The sequence below is a fragment of the Mustela nigripes genome, chromosome 13 (assembly GCF_022355385.1).
Source record: "Mustela nigripes isolate SB6536 chromosome 13, MUSNIG.SB6536, whole genome shotgun sequence".
Taxonomy (NCBI): Eukaryota; Metazoa; Chordata; class Mammalia; order Carnivora; family Mustelidae; genus Mustela; species Mustela nigripes.
The window spans coordinates 52,377,807-52,398,814 of NC_081569.1; the positions used below are offsets into that span (position 1 = coordinate 52,377,807).

General features: G+C 51.7%; 2 protein-coding genes across 3 annotated transcripts; one reads left to right on the forward strand and one right to left on the reverse strand.

The window, feature by feature from the left end:
• The first annotated feature begins 2,195 nt into the window (after nucleotides 1-2,195).
• LPCAT4 (lysophosphatidylcholine acyltransferase 4) lies at nucleotides 2,196-9,811 on the forward strand. 2 transcript variants are annotated; one of them, XM_059372443.1, is made up of 14 exons: nucleotides 2,196-2,976; nucleotides 4,226-4,368; nucleotides 4,692-4,912; nucleotides 5,220-5,401; nucleotides 5,520-5,580; nucleotides 5,868-5,926; nucleotides 6,116-6,150; nucleotides 6,678-6,732; nucleotides 6,896-6,978; nucleotides 7,229-7,354; nucleotides 7,706-7,838; nucleotides 8,625-8,723; nucleotides 9,060-9,216; nucleotides 9,468-9,811. In XM_059372443.1, exons 1-14 carry the CDS (start codon nucleotides 2,863-2,865, stop codon nucleotides 9,620-9,622), a joined length of 1,623 nt encoding a protein of 540 aa, XP_059228426.1. In that variant the 5' UTR covers nucleotides 2,196-2,862; the 3' UTR covers nucleotides 9,623-9,811. The 2 variants fall into 2 exon arrangements, with proteins under 2 accessions (XP_059228426.1, XP_059228427.1); XM_059372444.1 differs by having other exon boundaries at nucleotides 2,204-2,976; nucleotides 5,289-5,401.
• Nucleotides 9,812-10,926: 1,115 nt separating this feature from the next.
• NUTM1 (NUT midline carcinoma family member 1) lies at nucleotides 10,927-20,315 on the reverse strand. The gene is made up of 7 exons (XM_059371161.1): nucleotides 20,285-20,315; nucleotides 17,902-18,592; nucleotides 15,662-15,790; nucleotides 14,455-14,594; nucleotides 13,666-13,955; nucleotides 13,303-13,419; nucleotides 10,927-12,945 (listed from the first exon to the last, which is right to left on the reverse strand). Exons 1-7 carry the CDS (start codon nucleotides 20,298-20,300, stop codon nucleotides 10,927-10,929), a joined length of 3,402 nt encoding a protein of 1,133 aa, XP_059227144.1. The 5' UTR covers nucleotides 20,301-20,315.
• Nucleotides 20,316-21,008: the final 693 nt, after the last annotated feature.

The window sequence follows — 21,008 nt, forward strand, 5'->3', positions numbered from 1 at the left end:
GAAAACCAAAGTGGTTTTTTGGACATAGCCAAATCTCTGACTTAAACCAGCTTTCTGAGCAAAGAAATTTATTTTCTTGTGTAACAGAGAGGCCAGAAGTACTTTAGACTTCAATTTGGTTTGTTCAGAGGCTCAATTCCATCATCAAAGACCCAGATTCTTTGCATCTCACTACTCTATCCCATGATGCTTTATCTTCAGATAGTTGCAAGATGGCTCCAATAGTCATAGGTGTCCCATTTGGAAACACCCACAGCATAAAAGGAGAGTGTTCATTTGTAAGGCACTTTTAGGAAGAGTAAGGAAACTTCCCAAAGGATCATTCATGTCTCACTGTCCAGAGTCACACGCCCATTCCAAATCACTCATTGAACAAGAAAAAAGGACTTCTTCAGATAGTTTTCACCCACCCTGGCTGCTCCTGAGGCAAATGGCAGTGTGAGGCAGTTAGGTACTTGAACTAATCAGGGTTCTGTTAAGGGGAGAAATGACCAATCAAAAAGTTTACAAAAGGGGCGCCTGGGTGGCTCAGTGGGTTAAAGCCTCTGCCTTCGGCTCAGGTCATGATCCCAGTGTCCTGGGATCAAGCCCCGCATCATTGGGCTCTCTGCTCAGCAGGAAACCTGCATCCCCCCTCTCTCTCTGCCTGCCTCTCTGCTGACTTGTGATCTCTGTCAAGTAAATAAATAAAATCTTTAAAAAAAAAAAAGTTTACAAAAAAGTATTGAAACCTCTAGCCCATCAGTTCAGCACTGGCAGAATCAACTATACTAGAGCATCTAAATTAGAATAAGGCAGACAGCAGAGGGGCAAAAATAAAGAAACTGTACCTTGGCAATTAGCAGCTAATAGCAAGCACATTTGCAGAACATTTTTGCAGAAAGTTAAAGATTATTTCTTTAAAATGTTAAAAACTACCACAGATACTGAGATTGTTCTGCAATGAGTGATAAGAAATCTGAAACCGTGAAGTTACAGCATGTCAGAGAGTAGCGAGGAGCAAGAACATTCATTACAAGAGACGCAGCAGGTGAACAGACAAATGATGGAAGAATAGAGATCCACACCAGACACATTGCCTAAGGGTTTTCATCAGTTCCACAGAATCAGAAATTAGTATCAAAACTTTCTCTGTGCATCATTGATAATATGTGGTTATACTTAATTACATAATGATTTGTGTATAATTATTATTACTCTGTGGGTGAGTTCTAAGCTTAATAACTCCTTCTGGTATGGGTATAGATTTCTGCCAAAATATAGAGGCATAAAAAGCAAATCATGTGTAACTACAAATTTGATAGGTTGCCTTAATGGAAGAAAAAGAATTATAAAAATATTTTAACTACCTTGGAGAGATAGATACATAGAAACCTGTTCTCCCTTAAGTAGGAGGTAGAAGAGGTACAGGTATCTAATTATCCATCACCTTAGACACCTTCAACTTTCATGTATGTCAGTAATTACTCAAGAAAATTGGAAACGATTTTTAAATTTTTTAAAAGGTAAAAGAGCTACAGAATCTGAGAACGTTTAAGAAATAAATAAATCGACCAGGATATCCTTTTGTTTCTCTGAGAATGCTGATGCTCTCATGAATACAGGTAGGAATTAAGTCAGTACATTAAGGGGCAGGAGGGAGAGAAGGGGATCTTGATAGAAGCAGAGTGACTTCTAGCGTTTGCCTGGTCCCCCTTGCAATGAAAGTGTGCAATGATCCAGCAGACCACTTCTCTGCCATTGTCCCCACTGCCCTCAGGAAATGGTGACTGACAGGAATGCTTAAGAGAGAAAACTTGGTGAACTGAAGGCAACTTCTTTCCACAAGCAGGGGGGATCTCACCCCTTTTTGTCGTGGGTATTCTCTTTCTGATTGTTACTAGCTGTGGACCTCAAAGTCCGTCCAGTTCTCTGATCTCGCCATCGCCTGACAACCCGATGCTGACCACTTCATGAGTTTTACAAGGACGGTCTGCAGCTTGAACGTCAAGGGCAGAGAGACAAAGAGGAGCAGACGGAGAAAGAGACTAGAAGTGAAAAAGGAAAGCTGCCTCTGCGGTCACCCAGCCTTTCCGACTTCCACTGCCCCTCCCCAGCCTGGGCCTTGCCAGGCTCACGGGAAGCACAGGCGCCAGCATCTCCCAGGCTGCTGGGGCCCGGCGGACGCCAGGTGCGCGCGGCAGAACTGGAAATCCTGTTCAGCGCCGGCTGGACGCGGATGCCGAGAGGCGTGAGGCACAACACGGCCGCCAGAGGGCACGAGCGCCCCAAGTCCTCGCGCGATGGCGTCGCCGCCACCAAGAAGGAAGGGTGGTCGGCCTGCCAGGAGGGGTGGCTGGGGTCCGCGAGCCCACGGGGAGAGCTGCGGCCTCCGCGCACCGCGCACCGCTCCTCCATTCCCAGCCGCCCGAGGGACCCGATCTGCGCTCGCAGGGTGACCTCGACGCCGGGCGGGGTCGAAGGACGCTCTCAGCTCCGCACCCACCTCGCGGCCCCAAGCCCGCTCCGAGCCGGAGGCCTGCGGGGAGGCGGCGACCCGCTGTTCCGAGAAGAACGCCCCGAGGGCCAGGCCAGGGGTCAGCGCGCCCTGGCATCCGGCCGCCGCGGAACAATGGCCGGAGGGGCTGCGACTGGCACGACGGACGCGGAGGAGCAGGGGCGCCGGGGCGCTGGAAGCTCCGCCCCTCGGCCGGCTCCCTGACAACGCGGGCCGGGCCGCGCCGCCTGCTCCCCGCCCCTCGGCGCTCAACACCAGGCGGGGCCCCGGCCGGAGCGCTGCAGCAGCAGCCGCTGCTCTGCAGAGCGGGGCCCGGGGTCGGGGTCGGGGCCGGGGCGTCCTCGTTCCCACCTTCTCCCGCCGCTATGAGCCAGGGAAGTCCGGGGGACTGGGCCCCCCTCGACCCAACCCCCGGATCCCCAGCGCCCCCCAACCCCTTCGTGCATGAGTTACACCTCTCCCGCCTCCAGAGGGTTAAGGTAAAGTGTGAGTGGGGGGCGTCGGGAGGACTCGTGGGGATAGGAAAGGGAGGCAGTTTAGAGCCCAGGCAAAGATGGGGATGGGGATCCGGAAAAGAGGTGGGTGAGAGGCTTGCGGGGAGGGTGTCCGGGGGAGCGCACGTGGGGGCGGCGGGGGGCGGCGAGAAGTCCTTGGAGAGGACGCGGGCTTGGGCGATGGATAGCTCGAAGGTGTGGAAGAATTGACTAGGTGAGGATGGAGGACAGCAGGAGACCCAGAGATGAGGCGAGATGGAAGATACTGGGGAATGCGGTTTACATCCTGCGGAGGCCGATGAACTAGGATGGAGGTGGAGGCTACGGAAAGCCGGGGGTGGGGGCAGGGGCGTGCTGAGTGCTTCCTCGAGGCTCTGAATGAGAGGGAAGACGTCTCTAGATCCATAATCTGCGCCCCTGTACCCCGCCTTTCCAACTCCCCCCTCCCCTCACTGCAGCACCTCTTGGTGGGGGGTAGGGTGGCTGAGAAGGGGGCTCACTACAGGAAGTGGAGAGGCGCACCAGCCTCTGGGAACTGGGGAAGGGTGTGGGAAGGGAGTGTCCAAGGTATCTGCTACCCTCACCACCCCTGAGGCAGGCTCCTGGGGCTCAGTTTGTTTACCTGCACTCTCCCCAGGGCAGCCCCGGGAGTCACCCTGGCTCCTGGCAACCCCTACCCTGCGGAGTAGGGCCAAGCTCTTCTCCCCCGCCCACCACCACCACCACCCCCGTCCTAGGGGAGTGCTGTTGAGTGGAACTAGACTGGCCTGGGCCTAAAAAGGGGACCTCTGTGTGTTCCAACTCTACCACCTCCGAGGGCCAAAGTAGAAAGAACTATGCACCCGGTTTCTGGTGGACATAGGAGCTATTTATGGAATGCGAGGTGGGGGAGGAACTATCTCCAGCCTGCTCTCCTTCAAGCACTGTGCTGGGCGCCTCCACAGGGGTTATCATTAAACGTTCTTAACAGCCTTACCAAGTGATAGATGCATTTTATGATTTAAAAATCAGGTCCGATCCGAATCATGAGGCCCCTGGTCCTATTAATCCTTTATCCTCTCGCCTTTATTGGTACCTTCATCTCACCTTGGATTCCGGCCCCATCTTTTCCCACACCACCTGTCCCCAGACCCACAGGGGGTGATGGCTCTCTGCTTTATCCTTGTGGGGGAACGGAAGCAATGGAGAGAGTGTCTCCCAGTCCTGAAGTGACATTTTCTCCCACCCTCTGCAGTTCTGCCTCCTGGGGGCACTGTTGGCCCCCATCCGAGTGCTTCTGGCCTTTATTGTCCTCTTTCTCCTCTGGCCCTTTGCCTGGCTGCAAGTAGCTGGTCTTACGGAGGAGCAGCTTCAGGAGCCAATTACAGGATGGAGGAAGTAAGTGGGGGATCAGCCCCCAGAGACCCTACTTCTGGATTCTCTTCCCTATTATTCATTCTGCTCCGTCTTCGAGAAGAAATGGAGGGAGGGTTCTGAAGCTCTGCTACCCAGCCTAGATAGGTGAGATGAGTCAGCCAGGTACCCAGGACCTCAGCTCTAGGATGCTCCCTGATGTGTCCTAGAGTAGCCGGACTTCATTCAGCCCCTTGGCAGAGGAAGAGGGGACAAGAGAAGGGCAGCTGCTTTTCTGGGTGCCTAAGCCTGGGGGTGAATAAGGGACAGAATCACCGCCTCTGCTGATGCCCAGCCTTGTCCTGCAGGACTGTGTGCCACAACGGGGTGCTGGGCCTCAGCCGCCTGCTCTTTTTCCTGCTGGGCTTCCTTCGAATTCGCGTTCGGGGCCAGCGGGCCTCTCGCCTTCAAGCCCCTGTCCTTGTTGCCGCTCCCCACTCTACTTTCTTTGACCCCATTGTTCTGCTGCCCTGTGACCTGCCCAAGGTTGTGTCCCGAGCTGAGAACCTTTCCGTGCCTGTCATTGGAGGTGAGAGAGCATAAGGGGTGAAGGGGAGAGATGACAGCTCTGAGCAAAAAATGGCAGGAATCTGAGCTGCTCTGGAGAGAAGAACTGGCCTCAAGGGGGAAGGGAAAGGTTAGAAGGGAAGTCGGCTCTTGCTGGCAAATGAGATGCAAATGGATACCTTTGTGAACCAGCCCCTTAGATTCTGAGGGCTGGTGCTTGGAGGTGTTGGAAGGACCTCTGATCACTAGCCTGAAAGGACAACTCACAATAAAAGGAGGGTCCCCAGGGCAAAGAGATGACTGCCAAGCTTCTCCTACTTTTGAGGAAGTGGTGGCTGCCGGTATTAAAGGCCCTGGGTGGGAACCAAGTGACTCCTTGTGTCCTTTCTGGACCCCAGCCCTTCTCCGCTTCAACCAAGCCATTTTAGTATCCCGGCATGACCCGGCTTCTCGGCGCAGAGTGGTGGAGGAGGTCCGAAGGCGGGCTACCTCAGGAGGCAAGTGGCCCCAGGTGGGTAAGGGTCTAAAAATCTCACCTTTTATGTGTTCCCAAAGAGGCTTCTCTTTCCTCCCTCCCCTTCAGGATACCCCCACCTCATTCCAGTCCCTTGGGTTTTTGTTTCCCCCAGGTACTATTCTTTCCTGAGGGCACCTGTTCCAACAAGAAGGCTTTGCTTAAATTCAAACCAGGTGAATAAAACCATAGTGGGTGGTAGGGCTGCAGGAGAAAGGAGCCCCAGACTTGGAGGGGGACTCCAGAATAACCCAGGAAGTGGAGCGGGGATCATAGGGAAGAGAGATAGGGAACTCCTAGGTGACACTGAAAAGTCTCTAGGAGTCAGAAAGAAAATTGCAAATGAAATAGAGTCAGGCCAGATATTAGGTCAGAACTGTCCCAGACCCTGACCTTCATGCCTTCTAGCTACCTCCAAGAACTAACCTCTGCCTGGGGTGTGGGGGGTGGGAATGGGATTTAGGAGCCTTCATCGCCGGGGTGCCTGTGCAGCCTGTCCTCATCCAATACCCCAACAGTCTGGTGAGTCTGAGTGCAGGAGATGAGACTGGGGGAGCCCAGAGCCTCCCTAAATCAGTGAGAACTTTTGGTATTGCGGTGGGATGTGCACGTGGGGTGGGAGCGGGGTCAGGGCCTCTGCCCAAGGAAGATGGGCCAGCTCCAGGAAAGACAAGTAATCCCTATCTCCCCTCACCTCTGCTTCTCCCCTAGGACACCACCAGCTGGGCATGGAGGGGCCCTGGAGTGTGAGTCTTGGTGTTCCTGGGGTGAGGGTGGGGAGCAGGGCCCGTCAGAGAATTTCTGGCCCATCTCAATCTCCAGGCAAGGCAAACAGACCTTCTTCATTGTCTGTTGAGAACTCTAGAGAAGAGGGTGCCTGTTTCCCTGTTTTGTTCTGATCTCCCCGTAATCTGGAAGTGCTTCCAGCCACCCCACCTAATCTTTCCTTCTGGGACTGTAGCTCCTTTGAACTTACAATCCAGTGTTTCTGAGCGATCTCCCCCATCTGTCCCTTGAGAGCCAGCATGGTTGCCTCACCTTTTCTGGCAGTTACTCACACCTCTTCTCTGGCAGGTCCTCCTCACACCTGTCCCCGCCATGCTCTCTCTTTCCCTACAGCCTTCTGGCGCTTCCCTCTGTCTCCCATTTGCTTATTTACCTAGCTCACTGTGTGGTTCGGGGTCCGTTTTTATATGATGGGAAGAACTTTCCCACTCCCCTCCTCATCCCATATTTAGGGATTGGTGAGCATCTGAGGTCTCTCTTCTCTTAGACTGAAAGTCCTCTGGCTCACAGCCTCTCAGCCCTGCAGCATCGTGGATGTGGAGGTAGGACATGTGCCACCCTCCCCAACGCCACCGTGGGTGGGGAGGCAAATGGGCATCGGCGGACCCCTGAAGGGAAAAGAGGGTGGGAGTACTCACCCATAGCTTTGAGGTCCTGATGAGAAGTGTGTGTGTGTGTGTGTGTGTGTGTGTGTGTGTGTTTCAGTTCCTCCCTGTGTACCACCCCAGCCTGGAGGAGAGCAGGAACCCCACCCTCTATGCCAACAATGTCCAGAGGGTAATGGCACAGTGAGTATCCCACAAAATATTTCCTGGAGTAGATATACAGGACATAGGAAACGGGGGGGTGTGGAAGGCTGAGGCTCCAAGGCAACGATCGGGGAGTGGGCAGTGGACTGGGTTCTACACAGCTGAGATTAGGGGTGGTTAAAGGGGCCCGGTCTCCTCCACGTTCAGCTGTCCAGACTCGGTAATGAACCCTTAGAAGACTCTTCTTCCTTGTTCTCCCCACTCTGTTCCATCACTTTTCATCCTATAGGGCCCTGGGCATTCCAGCCACTGAGTGTGAGTTTGTAGGGAGCTTGCCTGTGATCGTGGTGGGCCGGCTGAAGGTCGCCCTGGAGCCGAGGCTCTGGGAACTGGGAAAGGTGCTTCGGAAGGCTGGGTAAGTGACCTTTAATGTAAGGGTGTGGGCAGTGACAACGGATAGAGAAAGAAATGGGGGAAATGAAGGAAAGTCTTAAAAAAGAAAGAAATGGGAAGGTAGAGGATTTTTTCTTTTTTTCTTTTTTTTTTTTTTTTTAAAGATAATGGAGTAAAAGGAAGGAGGTAAAAAGAAAGGGAAAGATATGTAATAAGCCCAGTGAGAAAAGGAGGAATGGTTCTCACAGGACTGAGTTAGAGTCCATCTTAGAAAAACACCAGATACACCTGTGCTGGGGGGACTCTTGGGGCTACAGGCCAAGTTCCAGGAAGAAGCTGAGTAAGCTGTCTGCCTTCATCAATTCCATTGTAGGTTGTCTCCTGGCTGTGTGGACACTGGGGCAGAGCCGGGCCGGAGTCGAATGATCAGCCAGGAAGAGTTTGCCAGGCAGCTACAGCTCTCTGACCCCCAGACAGTGGCTGGAGCCTTTAGCTACTTCCAGCAGGTAAAGGGGCTGGACGCAGAGGCCATGCCCTCCAGGCTGATGTGCTCAGGCTCAGGCAAAGGTGGGGGGCCATACAACCTTGTGGAGCACCTCTGAGTGGTAGGAAGATGACATATGGGAGAGAACATGGTACAGGTTAGGCAGTGATGACTTTGAAACTGAGATCTTTGCAATACTTTTTAAAAATAACCCTTAGCTTCTCTAGAGGATTCCTGAACTATCTCAAAAATTTTGGCACTCTATAAATTTCCTGGAACTTCCTCTAAAGGGACAGAGAGTGTTGATTCCTTAGATTGGGGCTGACTGTGTCTGAAAGGAGTTTCTCCACTTAGCCTATAGCAGAGCAGAATCAAAACTGGAATAGCATGGTGTCACCAGGGAAGACATCCTCCATGAGTTTTTTTTGGTAAGAAATTATGCCAGTGGCCCTCTCTTTATCTGTTGGACCAGTCCTCCAGCACAGGCTGAGTCAGCAGAGAACCAGTTTTTCCAGCGTGGGGTATGTCAGAAGCCTGATGGTAACTTCAGCATTCCTGGGGGATTCCCTAACATTCATAGGAGATCCCTTTCAGGAGAGCTTTGTCCCCAGGTGACGTGGGGATAGCTTGAACGGACCCATGACCTGAGAGAAATCCCAGGAGTCCTGGAGAGTTTAGAGCTCACTGTTCTAAGGAAGAAGGCACAAGGGTCATCTCTGGGCCTGCTGAGAAGAGGGAGGAGCCAAAATCCAGGGCAGGAGGGAGGACACAGCATTAGTCCTCATCCTGCCCTGGTTTCTCCCTCCAGGATGCCCAAGGTTTGGTGGACTTTCGAGATGTGGCCTTGGCACTGGCAGCTCTGGATGGAGGCAGGAGCCTGGACGAGTTGACTCGCCTGGCCTTTGAGGTATCAGAGAGATGGGGGCGGGGAATGCATGGTGGCTGTGCCTACCCCTACCTGGAGGCCTCTGTGGGGTGTTGCTCCCAGTAGCTTCTAGACGATAGGTGCTCAGTATCCCCCACCCCAGTGCCCCAGTGTTGAGACCTGGCTGAGAACAGGGCAAGGGCAGCAGCTGTGAGTTATTAATACTGTGCAAAGGGCCAGGGTGTGGGTGGCAGGGGAGAAAGAGAGAGCCTGTACTCCATGCTCTTGGAAGAGGAGGTACCCGTCAGGCAGACCTGCAGGGCGGTGTGGGGCCATGGCCTGAGGACAGGGCTTAACTTGCGTCTGTTTCTGTGCCAGCTCTTTGCCGAGGAGCAAGTAGAGGGGCCCGGCCGCCTGCTGTACAGAGACGGCTTCAGCACCATCCTGCACCTGCTGCTGGGGTCCCCCCGCCCTGCTGCTGCAACTTTGCATGCTGAGCTATGCCAGGCGGGACCCCACCAAGGCCTCTCCCTCTGTGAGTCACTGCCTTCTCTGCCAAGAGGGCTGGAGCCACCACCAGCACCATGCTGGGAGGGGACAGGGGCTGGTGGCTCATCCTCTTGAGAGGTGAGGCTGGGAAGGCGAAGAGGACAGAACCTCAGATCTGAGAAGTGAAGCAGGGGTGAGAGGGACAGGACATACTGATTCTGAAAAAGAACAGGGCTACCCTCTCCCCCTCCTCCTTCGATGGTTTGACTTTTTCCCTTCTCCCTCTTCCCTGCCCAGGTCAGTTCCAAGACTTCTCCCTCCACGACCCGCTCCACGGGAAGCTCTTCAGCACCTACCTGCGCCCCTCCCCGAAACCACAGGCCTCAACCCCAGGCGGCCGCATGGCTCTGGCCAACGGGACTGTGCCAGTGCCCAAGCAGAAGGGCGACTAGAGCCTTGACCTCCCCAGCTCGCCTCCGGCCTACCCTGTGCCTCAAGCCCATTTCTGCTCCTGCTTGAGTTTTTTTGTTACTGTTGTTGGTTGTGTTTTGTTTTTGTTTTTTTTTTTTAAGTTGATTTTCATTTTTTGTTTGGGTTTTGTTTTTTTTTTTGTAAAAAACTATTTTATATATAAATATAAATATATATCTATATCTATTTAAAAAAAATAAGGCTATTACATGGATAGTATCAGCTGGGAACAAGAGGGATTAATGGTTGCAGGCTACCCATTGGAAGATCTCAAAGGTTCCCGGGCTCAGTCTTCTTGGCTGTTGCTGGACACAGCCCAGCCGCACTTCAGCTGGACCAGATGGGGCTCTTTCCTACACAGAAATCATGCCCATGTCACATCCTCCCCTTCTGTTGTCATACCCTATATATGTACCTTTTAACAGGCTTCCTCGTGAACCTCTTTTCAGTCTATTCCCTCTTGTTCTGTCCTCATTAGAGATTAAAAAATAGCTAATGACCATTTTATATTTAATAATCCCCCTGAGAATGATTCCCCCTCCCATGGTGGGAGCAGAGAGCTGTGTCCCGAGCAGCCTCTGCCCTGCAGCTCAGACCAGCGTCAGGAGGGTGTTTTGTTTTTTTTTTTGCCAGGGATGGATGATTGGAGGACGTTTAACTCCCTTCTGTCCAGCCTCTTCAAGGAAGGTGGGGGAAGCCTCCCTTAAAAAGGTGCTGTCTAGATAGAGTTATGGAAAACTAATTAGATTTAGGAAATTAGATATCTAACCCAGAGATCTGACAGTTTAAAAAAAAAATAAAAAAAAAAAGGGATCTTTCCATCTTACAGACGTTTAAAGAGAAACAGATAATGATGGCCTTTCCTGAGAAGCACTCCCCAGCATGCAGTCTAGGCTTTTCATGAGGGGAGGGATAAAGTGATCCTTGGGGACTTCTCAGGTCAGGAGCTCATTGGGGAGCCTGGAGTGGCATCTAGATCCCATGAATCTGGAGCACCCTCCCCCTCCTTCGCAGCACCTCACCTTGACTAGCAGCAAAGACAGGAATACTAAAGGGCACATGGCAAACACTTTCCGACAACCAGAAAATCTTTATTTTTCTTTTCCCCATACAACTTCCAAACTAGCCAGTGTGACCTCCCTTCCCACACTCGCCACTTTTGCAAACAACAAAATACCATGGGGTTGAGAACCAGTCTTTGCTGGTGTGCAGCTGGAGTGAAATCTACTCTGGGGGCCCCCACCTTTAGAGATCAGCAGGGTGGGTAGGAGGGTCCCACTGTCCCCTACTGACTACGCCGACGTTTCTTCCTTCGGCCAGTGACAAAAGTGTCACGCCGCCTTTTACGAGGCTGTGAGGCTCGAACCACTCCAAGAGCCAGGGGTTTCTCCCCAGAGATGCCAAGGTCCGCATCCTGGTAGGGCCTCTTTTCAGCAGGAGAAGGGCCTCCACTGAGAGTTCTCTTCCCAGACTTGGCAACAGGATGTGGAGATTGGCCAAGGCCTCTTGCCTCAGCAGAGAGGGAGTGGGATGCTCTCTGGGCCCCCCGCCCTCCCATCGAGGGCAGGCCTGAGGTTGGGTGAAGACTGAAGGGAGGCCCCCTTGGCGGTGACAGGCTAAGTTTAGAGGCCAAGAGGTAGGCAAAGCTGGAGAGTTCCTCATCCTCCCCTTCCTCCTCCTGCTCCTCCTCCTTCCCTTTAGCCCCGTCTGTTGAGCTGCATGTTTCACTGACAGGAGAGCTTTCTTTCAGAGTTAAGGCATCCCTGGCTCCCCATCTAGAGGAAGTGCTTCCAAGGCCCTGGTGAGGAGATGTTGATTTGGGGGTCCCATGAGCAGAAGACTCTTGATTCCCTGGTAAGGGAGCAAGGTCTTCAGGCTTGGGTAAATCAGTATCCTCCCTGTCTTCTCCTTGGAGGTCATAAGAATTAAAATTTGGTGGGTGGGTATCCTCACTGACCTCTAGCTGGAGGCCACAGGCATCTCTAATATCTAGTATGTTGGCATGTTCTCTGGTTTCCAACAGAGGAGAGATGGAATGGCTCCTGCTCCCCACTTCCAGGCTGGCCTCGGGGAAGGAGGAGATACCCTGGGTCCCCAGTACAAGAATATTGCTTTGACATGCAGGCTGAAGGGTTTCTTTGGGAACCCCCGGTGTGGGGGCACAGATACTACTTTCCAGCAAAGGGGAGCAACCTTCAGCCCACAGATCTCTGGGATCCCCTGTAGCCTCAGGGCTCTGTTCTTGATTTTCTTGATGCCTCATGGATGGGCTGTCAGCCCTCAAAGGTCCCAGCAGGCTGCAGTAGCTTATCTTCTGCAGGGCAGCTGTGCCATCTGTGCCTCCACAGGAGATGGCACTGCCCCCCCCATCCCCAGGTGCTGTGGCTTTTCCAGGACCCAGAGAAATGTTGCTTCTGGAGCCCAGTGCCTGGCAGCCTCCCTGATGCTCAGTGACACATTCCCCATCGTGGAAGTTCTCTATGACTTCCTCAATTTGTAAGGGCAACTCTAAGCCCACGGCATCCAGCTCACTGCTCAGCCAAAGTCCTGGACTGAGAGAGGCTCCATCTCCTTCCCTGTCACCAGCTGCTCTAAGGGAAAGGTTCTGGTCATAACCCTGAACCACGGGAGGACTTTTGCCATCTCCCCACATGGCAACTGAAGAACCTTTCTGGGTTACTGCTAGTGGCTCCGTCCCCTGGGGAAGCACTCCAAGACGCCCTAGCTGCTGGCTGTCCTGCTTTTCTAGCCCCTGTCCTTGCAGAGGAGCCAGCTCTTTGAGTCCCACATCCGAGCTAGGAAATGTCTCGGGCTGGGGGCCTTCCTGCCAATGAAGGGGCAGAGTTTCAGAAGTTCTGTCAGCCACGAGGGGGTGCCCGGGAGACCTAGCACCTCCCAGGTGGTCATCCTGATGTGGGCATATTTGATTTGCAACCTTCCTGGCCCCTCTTTTCTCTGTATTTAAGGACCCTTGAGTTCCCTGTGGAGCTGTAGGTTCTAGCTGTAGGTCCCAGCTGCCGGGGGAGGAGGGCACAGTGTTCCCATCTCTGTGCATCCCCCTTGGGCCATCTAGGGACCGCTCCTGCCCACCATGCACTTCTCTCACCCGTTTTCCTGGAGAAGCAGCCTTTCCAAGGCGAACAGTGCCCCCAGCCACCCGAGGCCCAGGGGAGGGCCGAAGCCGCCCACCCCCATCTTCATCCTCATCAGAAACAGAAGGACTGGAGTCTGATTGAGCTCCGCTACAGCTAGGAGGAGCCTCTACATCCTCTTCCTCCAAGGCCAGGAGTCTCTTCTGGACGAGCTAGAAGGAGAATGGACAAACACTGTTTTCTACCTGGCTGTGAGAAGCTGTGGCGGAGGGGGTGGTCAGGAGATGGCACTGGGACAGGGCAGGGAATGCAAGCAAGTGGCATAAGTCACGGCATCAAAAACAGACATCATAGCTCTTCTCTTCCGCCCTCTTGGGTCTTAATTCCATGCTTTGACCCCTTATGCTCACTCCCCTTTTCCTGTGTATCCACAATCTCTTGCCTACTTGTTCTGCACCTAAATCCCAGTCCTGAAGCTGTCTCCAGAAGTCATACCAGCCAAGACAGCATAGGGTTAGAGAAAATCACTCAAGCTTCTTACTCTGATATTTCCTGCTTCCCAGGTTTACCTGGGCAAGACTGAGTCCTTCTTCTTGCTCCAGCTCCTCAATTAAGGCCAACGGATCCCTCTGCTGTTCTGGGGACAGCAGATCTGCCAGAAACTGAGGATGAATGACAGCCTCCACCTGGGGAACAGAATAAACAGTGATCTGAGTCCTCGACAGAAAGTAACCTGTGAACAAAGAGGCTCTAGAGAAGGAGCCATGTGGCCCCCTCCCCCAACCCTCCCCCATGCATGCATGCATGCACACCCATTTCCAGTAGGAAGACAGCATAGTTCCTAACTGCCTTCGGCCAAACCCTAGGTCTTTTGTCCCCTGGAGTTTCCATCCCAGTATCTACTAGAAACCAGACACCCAGGTCCAGCCCACCTTGGAGACAAAGACCTCCTGAGAACAAAGCTCATCGATGTAGCTTAGGAGGCCTGGATCCGGATACATTGCTTCCTCCTGCTGCTGCTGCTCTTCTTCCTCTTCCTGTTTTCCATCTGCCTCCCCGATGGCCAACTGACTCCCCACCAGCCCTTCCATGATATCAGCATACTCCTTCACAGCTTCTGGTGGGACCTCCTTGGGGGCCTCAGGAACCGGAGGCCTCTGCGTTTTGCGCTGCCGCCGGCGTGGGGCCCGTGCCTTGGAGGCCGCCTTTTTGGGAATGTACACTAAGGGAAGAGATGAAAGGAGGAATTGGGGTGGCACAGGGACTGTGACTTCTGCCTCCCAGCCTTCGGTTTGTCAGGGCAGCAATCTGGGTATGCTGGAAGGATTACAAGCTAGATGAGGCCTGAAATGGGAACAGCCATGGGAGAAGATTGTGGAGCTGGAGGGTCTAAGAGAATCACTGCATAAGACATGTGGAAACCCCTGAAATTCCAAGAAGTCCTCTGATCCAGCCCCCATTTCTTAGGCAAATGAGGTATTTTGTGCCTCATGTACAGTCTGTTAGGGAGTAGTTTACTTTGCCAAGATCACAGTTTGGGACAAAGGGAACCTGAAAAGCCAGCCTCCTATGTATGTACGTCCTGTTTAGAACATCATTGCCACCCCCTGGAGGGATAGTGAGAGAGTAAGGGCAATGCTTTCCCTAGTCCATGACTGCTCTGTGCACACCTCCCTTTGAGCCTTGAACCGCAGGTTCCTGTTGCAATGAGGAAGTCTTACCTGGCTGCTGGCTAACCTCAGTGGCCGGGAGCCCTGGAGGGTCAAGTTTCAGAGGCGCTGCAGGAAGCAGGCCTTGGGACCCATTCGTCAGCTGTGTGTTCTGAACCTGCATCTCCTCCTCAGCCTCAAATTCCATGAACCTGCAGAGGGTGAGGAAGGCCTGGACAATGCCGAGAAGTCCAGACACCAGGGGGAAGCTGCTCACAAACAACCCATTAACAGTTCTGGGGGAACCTCACAAGGTCACCACAGAATCCCTTATGTGCAGTCATGACTTAGGAAACTTGTTGAGAAATGAATGTTCAGCTTCTCTAGGAGAGAACCATCATAGCATCATGGAGGATGTATATCAGCAATTAACACAGCCTTGTTGAAGCCAGTCAGGCCTATGCCAAAGCCTAGCTTCATCCTTCCATGGGGCCCTGCGAGGCCTCATGTGCCCCTACCTACAACCATCAAGGCTGAGGGAAATCCTAAAGCAGGGCCTGGGGTTGCAGTTCCAGGCAGTTCCCACCAGGAGGCAGTGCTGAGACCCGTGTCCTGAGACTGGGACTGGTGGCCAGGAAGAGTAATTCTGGGAGGTATGGGTTCAGAAGGGAGGAAATGGAAACTAAGTTTTGGAGGAGAGGGTTCATTTTCCCCAGAGTTACTCCTTTAACCAAGAAGACAATCGTGGATAAATGAGGAATAAAAGCCAGGAGACTACTCTGGGCATCCAGGACCTTCCCCGGACCAAGCTCTGCAAGCACCAAGCCCTCCCTGGGATAATGGGGTAAATGATTTCTGTGCCACTCTGGCCAGAAGAGGAGTGGTCTCAAGGTTGGCATCAGTAGCCACCTACTACCAGGTCAGTGAGCTAGAAAAGAATCTGCCTAGTAGGGCTTACCTCCTCTTTGCAAGGTCCCTTTAACAAGGAATTTTTACACCAATTGTGCTCCAATCTCATTCTAAGAGCTTCAATATCAAGGACCTATATAATTCAGGATCTGGAGGAAGGAGAGCTTTCAAGGTCACGGGACAGAAAACCCCTAGGGTCAAGGTGGTAGAAGCAGTGAGAATCCAGGAGACCCCTATTCTAGTCTACACCACTCCTCCTAGCATCCCTTTTAGTAAGCACCCCCACACCCGATCCAAGCCCCTTACATGCCCCCATCCATCCCATCCCTGCACAGCACCCCTCAGGGGAATGGGGGTTAGTCAGACTCACTTTTCTGCCATCTCATAAAAGATCATCCGGTCAAAGTTGCTGGTGTGCTCCCACTCCTGCACAGCCCTTGGCAGTCCCTCCTCCAGAGTCATAGTGGGCTTCAGCCGGGCCAGGGAGCGAAGCACTGGGCTAAAATCCCCATTGTGTCAGTCATGTTCTACAATGTGCCCCCCCCATGCCTCTGTCCCGACAAACACCTCAACACACACCCCTTGTCCCTCAGCAGAGCCAACTTGTCCCCTAATCCTTGTCATCCCTCTGGTTAGACTTCCAGACCCCCAACTTCCACCCATCTCTTATACTGGACTCTCTTCCTGCTGAAATTTTCAAATCTCACACAAAATCAGATGATTGCCTTTGTTCCCCACCTTTTGAAATCAACCACCCTTAATTCTCACGGTGCAATCCTCAACTAAACATGAGGAAGAAAGCACTCACATTATTAAATTAATGGATTCATTATAAAGTACACTTCTCCCTGTCCAAAGGCTCTTGCTTTTCAAAAAAGGCACTACCTAACCCAAATGAATCTCTTAAAGGTTTTGAGGTGTTTTTATTTGTTAGTTTTTAAGTTTTGTTTTGTTTTTTGCCTCGGGGCTACCCTTCACAGACAAATATCAATACTCTTTAAGTTCTTTATGATTCATTTTTGTCCTCTGACTTGCCAGAGTCCTCAAGCACTGTGTCTAGAAATCACCTGCTAAAGCTTGTTATAATTAAAGATTCCTGTGCCCGAGGATCTTTGGACTTCGTATTTTACCAGCCTCCTGGGTTACTGTTGCAGAGAGACTGGACTGCATTTTGGAGGAGACCCTGCCTGGAGCCCCTGAGCATGGAGAACAGGAAGAAACTAGGAGTTAGAAATTCAGCCTGCTAGGCTCCCAGAGAACCAGAGCCATTTGGAGAAAGCAGGGAGCTGGTAAGGTGATCAACACCAAGGACTCTGGGGGAGGCTTTTGATTTATTCACTCCAGAGTCAGGGTAGAAAGGGAGATTCCTCTAGGAGCTCAAAGACTGGGAACACAATGTACCTGTTTTTTAAGTTAGCAAAATGTGGACATTTTCTTTACACAGAATGTCAAGAGTGCAGGCAGTTGAGGGAAGCAGTGGGTCTGGATGGGAAGAAGAGAAAATTCCCCAGACTCGGCTTTAGACATAACAGACAGCCCCTGACCCCTGGGGTCCTTGGCTAAGCATCCACTCACATAGACATTCTGGCCTTTTGTGAATTCTTTTCCTCTTCTCAATTGCCTTTTTTCTAATAATAGGAATAATAATAGCAGCTGCCACTTAATGAGGCATTCTCTGTGCCAGGAACTCTGCTAAGCACTTCACAGATAATAACTCATTTCATCTCAGCAGCCCTCTGAAGTCACTATCATCATCCCCTTTCTAGATGAGAAGACTGAGGGCAAGGTAGTACATGTGGGGCCCAGAATCACCAATCTAGCAAGCAGTGGAACCTAGGCCATTGGTCACTAAGGAAGTTCTACCACCTTCCTATTTCAACGTGAACTCAGAATAAAATAGAGGGTGGTAGGGGAGGGTGGCACTTCCTTTGCCCCGCCCCCCACCATCCTCCGCTCCTGCACTTGGTCAGGGCTCAGCTGTTTGGATGGCTCAACGTGATGCCAGATGGTAATAAAATCATAATAAAATAGAATGGAAGGCCTCTGTACTTGGTGTCAGAGACCTAAGCTCCACTTACAGCCTTCTTCTTAATCACAGGAAACCTCTGGGCTTCAGTGTTCTCGTTTATCTGTGAAGATTACCTGAATATGCTTGCCTGAACTCACAGGGTTGTGAGCATCACTTGAGAGAAGACACCTGAAAGCTCGTTATAATCTGGGAAGTAGGTAAAGAAGCCTATCATCATCATCATCGTCATCATCATCATTATGCTTTTTTGTTCTCATAGCCTTGATAGCACCCTGATGACCTGCCCTCAAGTATTCCTAAATAGCCTAACTTCCTGTCCAGCCCAAAGTCCTCCTTGTTTAAAAGTGCTAGACTGGGGCACCTGGGTGGCTCAGTGGGTTAAAGCCTCTGCCTTCGGCTCAGGTCATGATCCCAGGGTCCTGGGATCGAGCCCTGCATCGGGCACTCTGCTCGGCAGGGAGCCTGCTTCGCCCTCTCTCTTTGCCTGCCTCTCTGCCTATTTGTGACCTCTATCAAATAAATAACAAATAAAATTTTTAAAAAAAGTGCTAGGATAATTAACCTCAGATCTCCCCACTTACATAAGAAAGCAGGAAAGGGCTTCTGCATCAGGACTTTGAGACAAGTGCCTCCGAGCCAAGGCTTTGTAGCGCTGCCAGCGTCGGAAGTTTTCATAGACACCTTTGGAGGTGTAGGAGAGGTCGCCCAAGGCGGGCTTAGATTGGGCAGCCAATGGACTTCCTTCTCCGGTTGCCCCATGTAGCCCTGGCCAAGCCTTTTCCAGGGGCACAATGGGGGCCATTTGGGCAGCTGGTGGTAGAGCCTGAGCAGGAAGTCCCTCCTGGCTCATCCCAATGGCCTTAGTGGGCAGAAGGGTCTTCATGTTAGAAGCTGTCATGAATCGAGGGGGAGGACCCTCAGGAGCCCCACAGGGAGGGCCTGAGGCAATCCAATTGAGGGCTGGCTGAGTAAGGATGAAGTTCTGAGTTTGAGAGGGCTCAGCTGGCCCCCCTTCTGTCTTGACTTTGACAATGACTCCAGCCCCAGTGGGGCCAGGGCCCCCATCCCCTGTCACCAGCAATGGGCTGGGGAGAGTGGAGAGCACCAGAGGGTTTCCTGGAGAGAATGTTGAAGGCATGGGAGGCTGCAGAGGCGGCTCCCAGGGTGGCTGGTCTGGTGGGCCAGGAGCAGACTGGGGAAAGGGAAGTGCAGTGAAAGGAGACAGGGCCGCACCAGCTTTCATGGTCATGTCCGGTCCCGACAGTGGAGATGCTGTTGAGACGAAGAAAAAGAGAGAATGGACTAGAAGAAAAGGAGGTCAGAGATTAGGTCATTGGAGTTCCTTAGTCCCTGGACAATCAGAGCACTGATTCTCAACAGGTGAGGGAGGAATAAGGATGGGGGAAACTGCATAGTTTGCAAGTGTCTCCCCAAGTGATTTTGATGTCCCGTACTCCTAGGTGAGAATTATTGCCCTAGAGAAGCTGCAAGGACCGTTGGGCCCATGAGCTCATACTTCCTAACACACGGCAGCCAACACCCTCTTATAAGTACCTCCCTTATTCCCACCCACTCCAAACATGTTCAAACCACCTGAACTCTGCCCCCAGCTGCTCTGTGGTCCCAGCCATGCACCAATCTCTGTCCCAAGTGCTGTCCCCTGGAGAGCATGTGTAGATTAGATATTTGGTTTCCCGAAATTTTGTTATGTAACAGCCAGGAATGACTAAGAGATAGGACCAGGAAGTGGGTGAGGGAAGGTTTGGCCAAGAAGGGAGGTTTCCAGATCTCTGAGTAGTTGCTGGACATGTTAAAATTTGGTGGATTTGGTGGTGTAGACTGTCTGTGGTCCTTCTGCTTGGAAGCACTAATAACAGAAATTTAGGGTGTACTATGAACAAGGTACAATGAAGTCTGAAACACAGTACCTGCTGAGAAGGAGCTATGTGGACTCTAGGCCAAAAATCCATGGATAAATACATAAAATTTGTACTTAATCAGGACATGTGTCTCAGGATTTCCAATTATAATAGTAGATCATTTGCCCAATTTCACACAAGTCTCCTCCCCATCTACTAAAGAATATTCCCCCAGCAAACTAACAACACTCGGCTTCCACTTCCTGACCATGAAGGAGACATGGACTATGACCAAACTCATCACCTCAACCACAAAGCAGAGGGCCAGGAGGATTCTGCGAAGTGAAATGGGTCTGAAGGCCTGAGTTCCACAAAAGGTAGAAAAACTGAGAGCATTTAAGGGAAGCCCCAGCTCTCATTCCGGTTGGATAACTCCAACTTCCTGGGAAATCAAGGAAAACTGCTCTCGAAACTGGAAAAGAAGCCATCTCTGGAGCAAAAAGGAGCCATGAGGCTCTGAGCAGAGGTACTTCCAGTACCTTCCAGGGTAGCTTTTAGGAAGATATTTCTCCACAGGCTAGGCAACAGAAACCCAGTAGAGTCGTTTTCCAGCAAAGGTCTCCACCTACCCAACTCGATAAGGTTGAGAGTGACTGCAGCTCAGCTCTCTCAGGATATAATTCTAGAGCAGGCTCCAACTGCCTACACAAGACACCGGAATTTGGACCTTCCCCTTGAACCCTCTCTGTGCTGCTTATACCACACACACACACACACACCCCTGCCCATGCCCCACAAACACATGTTGAGGGGAATCCTTCTTCCAGAGAAACAAGTTGCTAACTGCCATCCCTTTTCTATACCCAGCACTTTCCTCTGAAGGGCTTTCATCTGCTTCCCAGGAAGCCCTCTTCATCCCCTAGCCCTGGTGTTAATGGCACAATCTCCTTCCCCAGCCTCCCCAAGTCTCATGACTTTGCTGGAGTCTAGTGCTCTTACATCTGTCTAGGTCAGCCCCAAAAGCTGGTCCCCAGGGAAAGTCAAATCTGAATCCCTAAGGATGTGAGCAGGTAGTCAGGACCTTCCCCACCACTTGCAGACTTACCTCCATCTGAAGCCATCCTCTCAGATTCGGACACTAACCGTGGCTGTCGGGAAGCTTCCAGAATGAGACAGTCTGGTCCAGGACCCAGAGAGCGACCTGGCCCCAGCAGATACACAGGGATCCAAGGAAGGGAAGATAAAGATCAGATCAAAACAGAACTAGAATCTAGGACTCAAGACATTCTGCAGAGGGGGAGGGGAGGAGAGCAGGGGCAGAGATAGAGAGAGATGCCAGAGAGCTCTGGTAAGTAAGCAGTAACCAGGAATTCCCTCCAAACCAGAGTATGGCAACACAACTGTTCTGTGTCTTTTTTAGGGCAGTTTGTAAATTCTTTCTGATTCCCAACATTATAGTTTTATATCTCGATTACTTATACATTTCTTCACCAATATATATACAGTTTTATCCCCTTCAATCCCACTCAGTTCTGTAACTGACTTCCTATTAATCGAAGGTTGTGACAGACCCTTGGCTTAATTCAATATTGGCTCTGTTTTCCAAACCAAATTCAAAGTACCTAATCAAAGAAACAATATTTGAAAGTCGGATTGTCTCAGAAAATCAGGGTTTATATTTGGCCGTATGCATATCATTTCCTTAGAAAGTTGTCTTGCTGGGGCATCTGGGTGGCTCAATCTGTTAAGCAGCAGCGGCTGCCTTCAGCTAGGGTTATGATCTCAGGGATCCAGCTCAGCAGGGGGCCCTGTTTCTCTTTTTCTCTATC